At 45.0% G+C, this 14,219-nt stretch overlaps 1 protein-coding gene across 4 annotated transcripts in view; it reads left to right on the forward strand.

The window, feature by feature from the left end:
- The window catches only part of lrmda (leucine rich melanocyte differentiation associated), a 932,585-nt gene that overhangs the window by 633,532 nt on the left and 284,834 nt on the right, over positions 1-14,219 (forward strand). For all 4 annotated transcript variants that reach the window (XR_015074203.1, XM_085970486.1, XM_085970488.1 and 1 more), the window contains exon 5: positions 13,981-14,107. Coding sequence is in view for 3 of the 4 variants with exons in the window: in XM_085970486.1 (XP_085826612.1) it covers positions 13,981-14,107 (127 nt within the window). In the remaining variant the exon portion in view is untranslated. The remainder of the gene's footprint in view (positions 1-13,980; positions 14,108-14,219) is intronic.

The raw sequence follows: 14,219 nt of genomic DNA on the forward strand, positions 1-14,219 counted from the left end.
CACTATTATTTTAACTGCAGAATCCGGGCCATTGTCAATGGCTTAAATGATGGAAAATGATAAAGAATGCAAATTAGATATTGCATATGTATTTATATTTACTTGTAACTGCTATTAGTTACTGTCTCTTTCCTTTTGATCTTTGTACACAAAATTACTTACCTGCAAATAATCTCAGTATTTGCTGTTGGGAACATGGATAAATTTTGTGTTGAATGTTTTATTTTATCGTTTCCCACAATACAACAGTGAGTACACTCCAAAAAGTACTTCATTGGCTGTAAAGCGCTTTTGAGACGTCCGGTGGTCATGAAAGGCGCTATATAAATGCAAGTCTTTCTTTCTTTTCTCCTAGCAAGTTGATTGAAATATCAACATTTCCTCATGGTCAGCAAAGGTATGGTATCTGGTCTAAACTTGACTATGTAGTGTCATTGTGGGATTAATCTCTACATTATTTTCATCCAGTTTGGGTTATTTTCCAGTTTTACTCCGCCCTCCATAAACTTAAGCTCATCTAAAACTCTGCTGCCTGTATCCCTATCCCTCAGCAAGTCCCACACACCTTTTACCCCTGTGCTCACTACCTACATTGGCTCCTGGTCTCCTGATGCCTCAAAATAAAAATTCTCATCCTCGTGTTTAAATCCCTTCATGGCCTAGGCCTTGTCTATCTCGGTAATCTTCTCCAGCCCAACCACCCTCCTCCAACTCTGCGTTCCTCCAACTCTAGCCTTTTGTGCGTTCCCCAGTCCATTCTCCCCACCATTGGCAGCTATGACTTCAGTTGTCCATGTCCTACACCCTGGAATTCCCTCCCTAAACTCTGCCAACTTTCCACTTCCCTCTCCTCCTTGAAGACCTTTCTTGAAACCCACCTCTTTGACCAAGCTTTAAGTCTCCTCTCCTAATATCACTTTATTTGGCTCAGTATTGATTTTTTCTGATTATGCTTCGATGCAGTGCTTTGGGATGTTTTCCTACATTAGAGGTGCTACATAAATGCAAGTCTTTCTTTCTAACAACAACTTGCATTTGTTAGTTGTTGTTAGAAAGAAAGAAAGACTTGCATTTATGTAGCACCTTTCATGACCACTGGACATCCCAAAGCACTTTACAGCCAATGAAGTACTTTTAAAGTGGAGTCACTGTTGTAATGTAGGAAATGCGGCATCCATTTTACTCACAGCAAGCTCCCACAAGCAGCAATGAGAAAATGACCAGATGATCTGTTTTAGTGATGTTGATTGAGGGATAAATATTGGCCAGGACACTGGGGCGAACTCCCCTGCGCTTCTTCGAATAGTGCCGTGGGATCTTTTACGTCCACCTGAGAGAGCAGACGAGGCCTCAGTTTAACGTCTCATCCGAAAGACGGCACCTCCAACAGTGTAGCACTCCCTCACCACTGCACTGGAGTGTTAGCCCAGATGTTTGTGCTCAAGTCCCTGGAGTGGAATTGAACCCACAACTTTCTGACTCAGAGGCGAGGGTGCTTCCCACTGAACCACAGCTGACACTATACGTCCAGATACCATGCCTTTGCTGACCATGAGAAAATGTTGATATTTCAAACAATTTGCTAGGAAGATAAAGTAAAACATTCAACACAAAATGTATTAATTGTTATATGACGTCCTTATTTATATTAGAATTTTTTGGTGTATACCTTGTACATTGACCAAAAAAACTGAATATGGGTTGGGCAGTTTAAAATTGCTGCTGATCACGTGCATTGGCCAGTACTGTAAGACTGAAAAAATATTGGGTTTCAAATTAGTTCCAAATGCCTAACTCAAATTGATTTACCTTGGAGCCATGGCAATAAAGATGAAATATATTATATCCTTCATAGCTGGTACTTATTTTGTTTGTGATGCTGACATTTTTTATTGAAAGGAAAACTAATTGAACATTTAATTATTTCTATATTTATTTAAAATTAGCAAATCTCCTCTGGCATTGCTCACAGTAAATTGGGAGGATGTGCTATTTTATAGGAACAGGAATTTTGTACCATGTAAAACATAAATATACCATTGCATAATTAAGAGGGGGAATTGCTGTAAATAGGCACATCCTGACGTCAATTCGAGGTAATTGCTGTAGCTAAGGGAAATTTGTATGTAGGTTGGCAGCTGATTGTAAATCTCCTGCTCCTTCCCTTGGGGAAAGGCCAGATAGTATTTGTTGGAACTAACCAGCAGGAAATGACTGCCTGATTTTTTTTAAATAAAAACTTTATTTGTTCATTGGTTGATTCTTGTTCCATTCAATTGAAATTTGTTGCTTTTTTATGAATATGATATTTGAACCAATCAGGTACAAGAATGGCAGACTTAGCATGTGTGATACTTTGAAGTGCGACACTCTCAGGCACATGACATGCACTGATTTAAAATGAACTGCCTTTTGCTTGTTTGCTTATGGATAATGGGGCAGCTTGTCCAAAATGATAATTATTTGCCATCAAATGCTTCCACTATACACTTTGGCATTATGTGCAATTATAAACCCATTTCTTATAAAATGCTCCCACCTCATATTCATTATCTTCCACCTTCATTCCCACCCAATTTTCTTCATTTTCGCCCCTTTGTTACTTCTGGAGGTGATGGTGTATGAAGTGCTGTCTCATTGGTGCAGGCAGCCTATTTTTCAAGCAACTATTGTTTCATGTGTAAATAGAGACAGTAAATGTTGGCATTCTGTTCATAAATGGGGGCATTATACCGGAACCTGAAACGGTCCTCGCCTGTGTTCACACACGCACGCACACTTTCCACTAGGGATCATTGGATAAAAGTTGTGGAACCTTGGCAGATTTTTGCCCCAATTCAAGTTTGGTGACATTGAGGCTAATTGTAATGCTTCCATTACTGCCTCATAGCGAATCATAGACCAAAAATCAAATCTTGGAGCCTCTTCACCTGAATGGTTCAGTTTCTCCCAATGCAATGTATTTACCACTGAAAAGGTAGCAAATTCTGCTGTTAACATGTCTAAGTTCTGAGGTAATGTGTTTGGCCATTAAGCACCAGTGGGGAGTATTTCCTCTGTTCTACATAACATCATAAACATAGTGGGAAGATTTTAGTTTTGGTCGTGCATACCATTTGGCTAGAAAGCATGAGCACAAGAAGTCTTCTCGCTAGGTTATAATGTCACTACACTGAGACCAGAGGAATCTTCCTCCCTATCCCATCAAAACTAGATTGTGGTTGAGTAAACAGAAAATGCTGGAAATACTCAGCAGGGCTGACCTGCTGAATATTTCCAGCATTTTCTGTTTATATTTCAGATTTCCTGCATCAGCAGTATTTTGCCTTTGTATTTGTGATTGAGTAAGCCTGGTCTTTGTACCGGTACAGTGCTTAGTAAAAAAAAAACCAATTGTTTATAGGTCTACAGATGTGCTGCCAGGCTAAGGGAGCTGGATTTATTAGTGTAAGCACAAGGAGCCAGATCACCCAAGCCGGTCTCACGATATTGGAACGAATTGAGCGCCACTGGAAGAGCATCTCTCGTAATCTTTTTAAAATCCCAACACCAGCCAGCTCTTGGGCTTTTTCCTTTTGCCTCACCACCACCCTCGTAACAACAACAACTTGCATTTGTATAGCGCTTTTAACGTAGTTAAACTTCCCAAGGCACTTCACAGAAGTATAATCAGATAAAATTTGACATTGAGCCATATAAGGAGATACTGGACAGGTGACCAAAAGCTTGGTCAAAGAGGTAGGTTGCAAGGAGCATCTTAAAGGAGCAGAGAGATGTGGAGAGGTTTCGGGAGGGAATTCCAGAGTTAAGTGCCTAGAAAGCTGAAGGCACGGCCGCCAATGGTGGAGCAATATTAATTGGGGATGTGCAAGAGGCCTACTTTATGACCGTTATTAAAAGCCCCCTATTTGACCAAGCTTTTAGTCACCTCTCCTAATATCTCCTTTTTGGCTCAGCATTCATTATCTGTTCATGCTTCTATGAAATACCTCGAGATGCTTTTCTACTCTAAAGGCACTGTATAAATGCAAATTGTTGTTGTTTTTGCAAACTGCAGCTGGACAGGGCATTCCGCTGCAGTCACAGAGATTGCTTCTCTCCCCCCTTGTATGCAACCAGTATGGGTCAAAGCACTGTGGAAGATTGCTGAGTTTTTTAAATGTACTCAGAGCTTGAATCAGCAGAAATTCTTCAAGATCTTTGTCTCGATGTCTAGCCTACTGCCAACGGCAGACAACCACTTTAATAGTGCTCCCCACATAAGTACAAAATGAAACTGCAAAGGCACATGGCAACCCACCCATCCAGATAGAAATGACTGGCTTGACAGAAAGACCTAAGCATCTCTCACAATAATGTCTTCCCAAACCACCACTCTTCCCTTTTCAGAAAAATATCTCTAATTCTGTAGCTTTTATTAAACCTTGTTTTTATATAAAAGCTTGACCTACCAACTCAAGATAGTGAAGAAGCACAATAATGCAATGCTAATTGAACATGATGAAATTAACTTGTGGGAATGTTGGCTTATGTTTACGTTGGGTTTGCCGGTACTGATGAGGTGACATATCTGCAACACTAATTGTACTACATTTTGTTTTATGGTGGTACAGTAGTAGGAAAATGGTCGAAGTACTTTATGCCCAGTGGAGCAAAGCAATTACCAGCTTTTCAGGGCTAGCAAAGAAAGGGATATTGAGCTTCCAATCCTCATTAGGTTCCTCCAGGCCAAGAAATTACTCTTTTCAAGTTCCTGCTGATTTCAATATCTGAATCTGGATTTAGCAGTTTGGCTCTGCTGTTAAGCCAAGGTGCTTTGAACATCAGTGACTCTTGTTAGACTCTGGTTAGATATTGAATCTTAACTCCTTCATTCCCAACAGCATTTTGTGATGTGTTATTGAACCATATCAAGGAAGTCCAGCTTTCAGTCACTGATTTCTACTGTGATGAGCAATCTCAGCCAGGATGATTTTTGGTACATCTATGAGCTAGGGAAAGGAATGATCAGCCAATGTTTGCCTGAGTAACTTTGGCAATAAAATGAAGGATTTAAAAAAGTGTGCTCTTAAAGGAGGGACATTCCTTAGGAAAACAAATGATCAATCAATAAACATTGTAGAAAGCAGCAAACAAGGTTCAACTCCAGATGATGGGTTTCTCTTGGTCGCATTATCTTAGAAACATAGAAACATAGAAGATAGGAGCAGGAGTAGGCCCTTCGAGCCTGCTCCGCCATTCAATGAGATCATGGCTGATCATCCAAATTCAGTACCCAGTCCCTGCCTTCTCCCCATATCCCTTGATCCCTTTAGCCTTGAGAAATATATCCAACTCTTTCTTGAATATATTTAATGAACTGGCCTCCACCGCCCTCTGTGGCAGAGAATTCCACAGGTTCACCACTCTCTGGGTGAAGAAATTCCTCCTCATTTCAGTCCTAAATGGCTTACCCCTTATCCTTAGACTATGACCCCTGGTTCTGGACTCCCCGGCCATCAGAAACATCCTTCCTGCATCTAGTCTGTCCAGGCCTGACAGAATTTTATAGGTTTCGATGAGATCCCCTCTCAATCTTCTAAACTCCAGTGAGTATAAGCCCAATCGACCCAATCTCTCCTCATACGTCATTCCTGCCATCCCAGGTATCAGCCTGGTGAATCTTCGCTGCACTTCTTCCATGGCAAGAACGTCCTTCCTTAGGTAAGGCGACCAAAACTGCACACAATATTCAAGGTGCGGTCTCACCAAGGCCCTGTACAACTGCAGCAAGACATCCTTGTTCCTGTACTCGAACCCTCTTGCTACAAAGGCCAACATACCATTTGCCTTCTTAACCGCCTGCTGCACCTGCATGCTTACCTTCAGCGACTGGTGCATAAGAACACCCAGGTCTCTTTGCACTTCCCCTTCTCCCAATCTATTGCCATTCAAATAATACTCTGCCTTCCTGTTTTTGCCACCAAAGTGGATAACCTCACATTTATCCACATTATAGTGCATTTGCCATGTTTCTGCCCAATCACCCAACCTGTCCAAATCGTACTGGAGTTTCACGACATCCTCCTCACAGCATACCCTCCCACCCAGCTTTGTGTCGTCTGCAAATTTGGAGATATTACATCCAATTCCCTCGTCCAGATCGTTAATATATATTGTGAACAGCTGGGGTCCTAGGACCGATCCTTGCGGTACCCCACTAGTCACTGCCTGCCACTCGGAAAACGACCCGTTTATTCCAACTCTTTGCTTTCTGTCCGCCAACCAGTTCTCTATCCAAGTCAATACCTTGCCCCCAATCCCATGTGCCTTAATTTTGCACGCTAATCTCTTATGCGGGACCTTATCGAAAGCCTTCTGAAAGTCCAAATACACCACGTCCACTGGTTCTCCCTTATCTATTTTACCAGTTACATCCTCAAAAAATTCCAGTAGATTAGTCAAGCATGATTTACCTTTTGTAAATCCATGTTGACTTTGTCCGATCCTGTCACTGCTTTCCAAGTGCTCTGCTATTACATCTTTTATAATGGACTCTAGCATTTTCCCCACTACCGATGTCAGGCTTACCGGTCTATAATTCCCCGCTTTTTCTCTACCACCCTTTTTGAATAGTGGGGTAACATTAGCTACCCTCCAATCCATGGGTATTGTTCCAGAGTCTATCGAGTTCTGGAAGATGACCAGCAATGCATCTACTATTTCTAGGGCCACTTCCTTAAGTACCCTGGGATGTAGATTATCAGGCCCTGGGGATTTATCGGCCTTCAGTCCCATCAATTTTCCTAACACCATTTCCCTACAAATACTGATTTCTTTCAGTTCCACCCTTTCATCAGACCCTATGCTCCCCGGCATCTCTGGGAGGTTATTTGTGTCCTCCTTTGTGAAGACAGAACCAAAATATGTATTTAGTTGGTCTGCCATTTCTTTGTTCCCCATTATAAATTCCCCAGATTCTGACTGCAAGGGACCTACGCTTGACTTCACCAATCTTTTTCTCTTCACATATCTATAAAAGCTTTTACAGTCAGTTTTTATGTTCCCTGGAAGCTTACTCTCATATTCTATTTTCCCTTTCTTAATTAATCCCTTTGTCCTCCTTTGTTGATTATTGCTTTTTCTGGCCAATTTATATGTCCTCTCCTTGGATCTTATGCTATCCCTAATTTCCCTTGTTAGCCACGGTTGAGTCACCTTTTTTGTTTTATTTTTATGCCAAACTGGGATGAACAAATTCTATAGCTCATCCATTCGGTCTTTGAATGTTTGCCATTGCCAATCCACCATCAACCCTTTGAGTGCCATTCCCCAATCAATCCTACCCAACTCACTCCTCAGACCATCGTAGTTTCCTTTATTTAAATTGAGGACCCTAGTCTCTGAGTCAACTACTTCATTCTCCATCTTAATGAAGAATTCGATCATATTATGATCGCTCCGACCCAAGGGGCCTCATACAACAAGATTGCTAATTAATCCTTTCTCGTTACCTAATACCCAATCTTGTACGTATCACAAGCTTACGACATTGTGACTGAAGTGGAAGCCTCAAGTAATCTATCAATTGCATTTTACTCTCTCTGGGAAAGCCATTTTGTTTGTGTTTAGTTTTTAAAAGCTTTCAATTTTACAATTTTGAAGAAAGAAATTCCAGTCTTTAAACCATATGGCAACTGAAAAAGTGTTTTTGGCCTAGTCTGACTGACTGTACCAAATATATAGGGCCATAATTTACTGTCAAAATAACAGCGAGGCTAATGGCACCTGCCATTATTTATGCACAAATGCTACAGCAGCTTCAGGTGAGGGGCAGATGCAAGATTAAACACGGAAATCCAAAAATTGCTGACAAGTTGCGCCACTCTGCCGTTAACTTGGCAAAAATGTCATCTCGCTGTCTGCGTCAAGTGAAGTTCCTGTATTTGCATGGTAGATATGAATTAAACTCGCCTCAGAAAGTTAAGTTTTGTCTATTTTAGTCTATGTACCCTTTTAATGATGTGATAAGTGTTAAGTACTGCCAAGCTGTAAAATTTAAAATTAAACTTGTTTTTTCTTTCCCTTTCTGCCTCTTTTTTCTCTCTCTCTCAATCCGATCTTTCTTTCCCTCTCTTTATTTCTCTCTAACTTATTTGGCATTGAAGTCGCACGCTCTAATTTACAGTTCCTTCTTAGACCTTGCGCTGTTAATTTCACAATCCTTCAATTTGATTGGTTAAGGAGATGCACAGTTGCTTGCTCTGTTCACTCAGCTCCCAAATGCCCGGTTTCCCCTCGCTTGCGACGTTATCAGCTCACACTTTCAGCAACTGGCGGTGCCAAATATTATTGCGATTAACGGACAAGGGCAAGTCTAACCATTCGTTGCCCTGCTACAGCAAATTATGGCCCAAAATGCTATCTGTTTCCTTTGATAGGAATGAGATTTTCCAAATTAAAACTTTTAACAACAAGTGTTCTCATATTCACATTTTAGTTGTTATTGTTCCAACCTTTGTACATAGGAACACATTTCTCTTAAGGCATTTGATTTTAAGATGTACAACCTGAAGAAGGCAGGATGTTTTTTAACTGACAGTTGCACATTTGACATGCAGTACAAAGGCTACAAAAGTACCTTGGGTTATTATAGTGTTGTGGCAGAGCCACCAAAGGACTCAGAGCGGTTGTACATAATTCCTTTAACAGCAATGTAGTTACTGTCTGTGCCTGTACCTTTAATTACACTGTTTGACTGTACAATGCCTAGTTACCTTTTACAGCACGGTTTCAACGTGATGACGTCATGCCGTTAGTCACATGATGCCCCAATGGCAGGAAGAACGTGATGACGTCATGACGTCAGTCTCCTAACCAGAGAATCAGTCCTCGTGGAGCCCTCAAGGAGAGTAGACCTGTTATTGATGTGTTCTAGCAGTTTCCAGTTTAAACTCGTTTGGTTTCATTAAAGTTCATTAATTTAATTACCTGAGCCGAACTCAGTCTTTTTGATAGGAACCTCCGTTCCTACATTGGTGACCCCGACTTCTACGAACGATTTTCGTGGAAGATTCGACATGGACACGAACGCCGTCATGCTGAAACTGCCACAGTTCTGGGAGCAACAACCAGATGCCTGGTTCATCCAGGCTGAAGCCCAGTTCGCCATTCGGAACATCATCGCGGATCAGACCCGTTATTATTACGTGGTCTCCGCCCTCGACAGCGCAACTGCATCACGGATCATCAGCCTCATCGGTAGTCCTCCTACTGACAGCAAGTATGATGCAATTAAGGCGCGGTTGCTTCAGGTTTTCGGGCTATCAAAGTCGGAGCGTGCTCGCCGGCTCATCACGCTGCCCAGCCTCGGGGACTCCAAACCGTCCGAGCTCATGAGCCAAATGCTCACGCTCTTGGGTGCTGAACCGGAATGTTTCATCTTCCGGGAGCTTTTCCTCTATCAACTGCCTGAACAGGTTCAGGCTGCCCTAGCCAGCTCCGACATTACTGACTGCGCCAAGCTTGCGGTCGAAGCCAATAAGATTTTCACGGTTACCCAGCAGTGCTGCACGGCCACGAGGCGCCCACCCCCCACAGATGTGGTCCCAGCTTCTCCTACAGCGGGCTGGTGCTCCTACCACACCCGTTTTGGCGTGAAAACACGATGCTGCCGTTCCCCCTGCAGTTATTCGCCGAAAAAAAAAAAAAAAAAAATGCGCAGGCGGCGTCCCTGGCGACGGATGACCAAGTCTAACGAACGTTCCGCGGTGGCGATGGCCGTCGGTTCTACGGGGAAACTCCTCTATATCACTGATTCCCTCTCGGGCCGCCGTTTCCTTTGTGACACTGGGGCACAGTGTAGCATTCTACCTGCGTCGAAGCTCGACACGCAGACTGGGAACCTCAGTTTTTCCCTCGTAGCGACTAATGGCGCAGCTATTCAAATGTTCCGAAAGCGGCTGGTCGAAGTCTGTTTAGGCGGTCAGCGCTTCTTTTGGGATTTCGTCACGGCTACAGTCTCACAGCCTATCCTAGGGGCAGATTTTCTGTGTGCCAACAGCCTACTAGTCGATGTCCGGCACCAACGGCTGATCAACACGGCCACCTTCCACTCGATTCCGTGCTTCCACGGTACCTCCGTGGTGCGCTCCATTGCCTGTGCTTTCCCTCCTCCAGATGACTTCACGCGGCTCCTCAGGGAGTTTCCGGAGCTGACAAGGCCCACCTTCTCCTCTTCGGCAACGAAACATGGTGTTGAACATCACATCACCACGACTGGCTCCCCGGTTTATGCGCGGGCTAGAAGGCTCGAACCTGGCAAGCTTGCAGCTGCAAAGGCGGAGTTTGCCACAATGGAGCAGCTCGGCATCATTAGGCGATCGAAGAGTCCCTGGTCTTCGCCTCTCCACATCGTGCCGAGACCAGGTGGCGGCTGGTGGCCATGCGGTGACTAACGACGCCACCACTCTGGATCGGTACCCGATCCCGCATATCCAAGACTTCTCGGCCCACTTGGCGGGAAATTCTATCTTCTCTAAAGTCGACCTCGTCCGAGGATATCACCAGGTGCCAGTGCACCCACAAGACGTCCCGAAAACCGCAGTCATCACCCCTTTTGGCCTCTTTGAGTTCCTGCGGATGCTGTTTGGCTTAAAGAACGCAGCACAGGCGTTCCAGCATTTAATGGACTCCGTTCTTCGAGACCTGCGTTTCCTTTTCATCTACCTTGACGACATACTCATCGCCAGTGCCAGCAAGGAGGAGCACATCTCCCATTTGCGTTCCCTCTTTACGCGCCTCAGCCAACACGGTTTAATCATCAACCCGGCCAAGTGCCATTCGGCGACACCAAGAATGCTTTGGCCAACGCAACCATGCTGGCGCACCCACTTCCAGGTGCTACTATCGCCCTTACCACCGACGCGTCAGACTACGCCATCGGTGCGGTGCAAGAACAGTGGGTCAACAGCATGTGGCAACCGCTGGTGTTTTTCAGCCGTCAATTGCGAACAAATGAAAAAAAGTACAGCACCTTCGATAGGGAACTACTGGCCATTTTCCTCGCCATTCGCCATTTCCGGTTTTTATTGGCGGGGCGCCCCTTCACGGCTTTTGTCGACCACAAACCCCTTACGTTTGCCATGGCCAAGACCACCGAATGGTGGTCCGCTCGTCAACAACGTCACTTGACGTTCATTTCCGAATTTACCACGGACATTCAACATGTGTCTGGTAAGGACAACCTGGTGGCAGATTGCCTCTCCCGTGCGACAGTCCACACGGTGCACCTGGGAATCGACTACGCCCTCATGGCGGCTGATCAAGTTTCGGATTCGGAGGTCCAGTCATATCGAACCGTTCCCTCTAGCTTCCAAGCGACCGACTTCGTCTTCCAGGCCGCAGGTGCCACGCTTCTTTGCGACATTTCCATGGGAGTTCCTCATCCCATAGTGCCAGTCGCATGGCGCCGGAGGGTTTTTGATGCCATACACGGGTTGTCGCACCCAGGGATGAAGGCTTCGCAACGGCTTATGTCAGCCAAGTTCGTCTGGAAAGGTATGCACATCGATGTCCGTGACTGGGCTAATACCTGCAGCGTATGCCAGAAGGCCAAAGTCCAGCGTCATGTCAAGGCTCCAGTGGCTGCGTTCACTGTTCCGGGGCGTCGTTTCGACCACGTGCATGTGGACCTCGTGGGGCCGCTTCCTCCTTCTCAGGGTTATACTCATCTCCTCACAATAGTGGACCGCACCACTAGGTGGCCAGAGGCAATGCCTTTGGTTTCCACCACGTCGGCAGACGTCGCTAGAGCATTCATCTCCTGTTGGGTCGCCCGTTTCGGGGTACCGCCGGACATCTCCTCTGACCGCGGGCCACAATTTTCCTCGGATCTTTGGAACGCTGTGGCTCCGGGGCTCGGTACCAAACTTCATCGCACCACCGCCTATCATCCGTAGGCAAGCGGCCTTTGCGAGCGATTCCACAGGTCGCTTAAAGCCTCTCTTCGGGCCAGTCTTCAAGGCGCAGGATGGGTGGACAGACTCCCATGGGTCCTGTTGGGTCTCCGTACGGTGCCCAAAGATGATCTACAATCGTCTTCGGCTGAACTCGTCAATGGCCAGCCGCTCCGTGTACCAGGAGATTTCCTCCCTTCTCCCACAGAGCCATGGTCCGCCTCTCGGCAACTCGTTCGCCACCAAGAAGCGGCCAGATGCTTCGCTCCGATACCTACGTCCAATCACGGTTTGCAGACCTCCTACGTGCCACCGGGACTGAAGAATGCGGAGTATGTCTTCATCCGACACGATGCTCACCGAGATCTGCTCAAGCCCCCTTACACTGGTCCTTTCCGCGTCATCGAACCAGGAGACAAATCCTTTTTGGTCGACGTCGGAGAGAAACCGGATCACATCTCGGTGGACCGCTTGAAGCCGGCTCACCTGGACCTGGACCACCCTGTCGTAGTCGCTCAACCATCCAAACGTGGCCGACCGCCTGTTGCCGCTGCACCTGATCAACCAAAGCCACCTGACAACTCGACTGCACTCGCCACACCTGCTCAGCCGCCATCGACTGCCAACTCGTCCACCGGTCGTCAACTTCCTCTACCAGGGTATCGAAGTCGATCGGACAGGCTCATCAGGCCTCCTCCTTGCCTCACCTTTTCTGTTAAAGACAATTCTGGGGGGACGCATGTGGCGGAGCCACCAAAGGACTCAGAGTGGTTGTACATAATTCCTTTAACAGCAATGTAGTTACTGTCTGTGCCTGTACCTTTAATTACACTGTTTGACTGTACAATGACAGGTTACCTTTACAGCACGGTTTCAACGTGATGACGTCATGCCGTTAGTCACGTGATGCCCCAATGGCGGGAAGAACGTGATGATGTCATGACGTCAGTCTCCTGACCAGAGGATCAGTCCTCGTGGAGCCCTCGAGGAGAGTAGACCTGTTATTGATGTGTTCTCGCAGTTTCCAGTTTTAATGAAACCAAACGAGTTTGGTTTCATTAAAGTTCATTAATTTAATTACCTGAGTCGAACTCAGTCTTTTTGATAGGAACCGCCGTTCCTACAGTGTCATGTAAAACATATGGGGAGAAAAATAACTTAAATTATGAAAACTCCTGTTTTGAGCAGAACTTTCACCAGACTTGGACTCCTTTGCGTTGAACTGGAGTTGCCCTCGTGAATTTTAACTGCTTGGATAGAATGTGACTTTGCTTTCCACCTATGCTATTGATGATTTTCCTCTGGAATATTTTTAGATTTCTACACCTTTCATATTTGCCTTAGCTTAGAGGCACAGTAGCACTCTTGTCTCTGAGTCAGAACATCGTGGGTTCAAGTCGCATTCAAGGTCGTGAGCACATAATCTAGGCTGACACTTCAGTGCAGTACTGAGGGAGTGCTGCACTGTCTGAGGTGGCATCTTTTGGATGAGACATTAAACAGAGGCTCCATTTGCCCCCTCAGGTGGTTGTGAAACATCTCATGGTACTGTTTGGGAGACCTCCCCTACTCTCTTTCAGTGTCCTAGCTAACATTTATTCCTCAACCAACACCATTAAAAACATTATCTGGTCATTCATGTCAGCGTTGTTTGTGGGACCTTGCTGTGCACAGATTGGCTGCTGTGTTTCCCTGCATTACAACAGTGACTACACTTCAAAGGTTCTTCATTGGCTGTGATACCCTTTGGGATATCCTGATTTGTGAAAGGTGCTAAATAAATGCAAGTTCTTTCTTCTTTGTATCTTGTGGTGTCTTAAAATCTGAGGTGTCCCTTGCATGCTCTTATCTTCATTTTACACCTTTTGTCTATCAGACTTTTGTTCCTATTGCAATATGCAATCTGGACTCATTTTCCAATCATTATCTTCATTTGGTTGTTTATTTTACTGTTTTTCTTAGTCCTGTGGACTTCTGCTCTTGACTGTTTTTGGTGGACATGCAACTTTACTTACCAAGACCTCTTTGATGCTTCCCTTTCCAGGTATTTCGTCCTTCACAAATTGCCAAATCTGAAGTTCCTGGATGCAAGAAAAGTTACAAAAATAGAATATGTAGAAGCAAAAACAAGGGGTGCCTTCATGAAAGTGGTGAAACCCAAAGATGATATGGTAAGACAAGGGGTCATGCATGCAATCTTTCTATATTGCTGCACATGATCACAGACACATAAAACAGTTAAAGATGAGCAGGAAAAGTGCCTTTTATATTGCTCTTTTAACA

This window comes from Somniosus microcephalus, chromosome 29, assembly GCF_052327205.1.
Source record: "Somniosus microcephalus isolate GS21.2 chromosome 29, FLI_Smic_1.0, whole genome shotgun sequence".
NCBI lineage: Eukaryota > Metazoa > Chordata > Chondrichthyes > Squaliformes > Somniosidae > Somniosus > Somniosus microcephalus.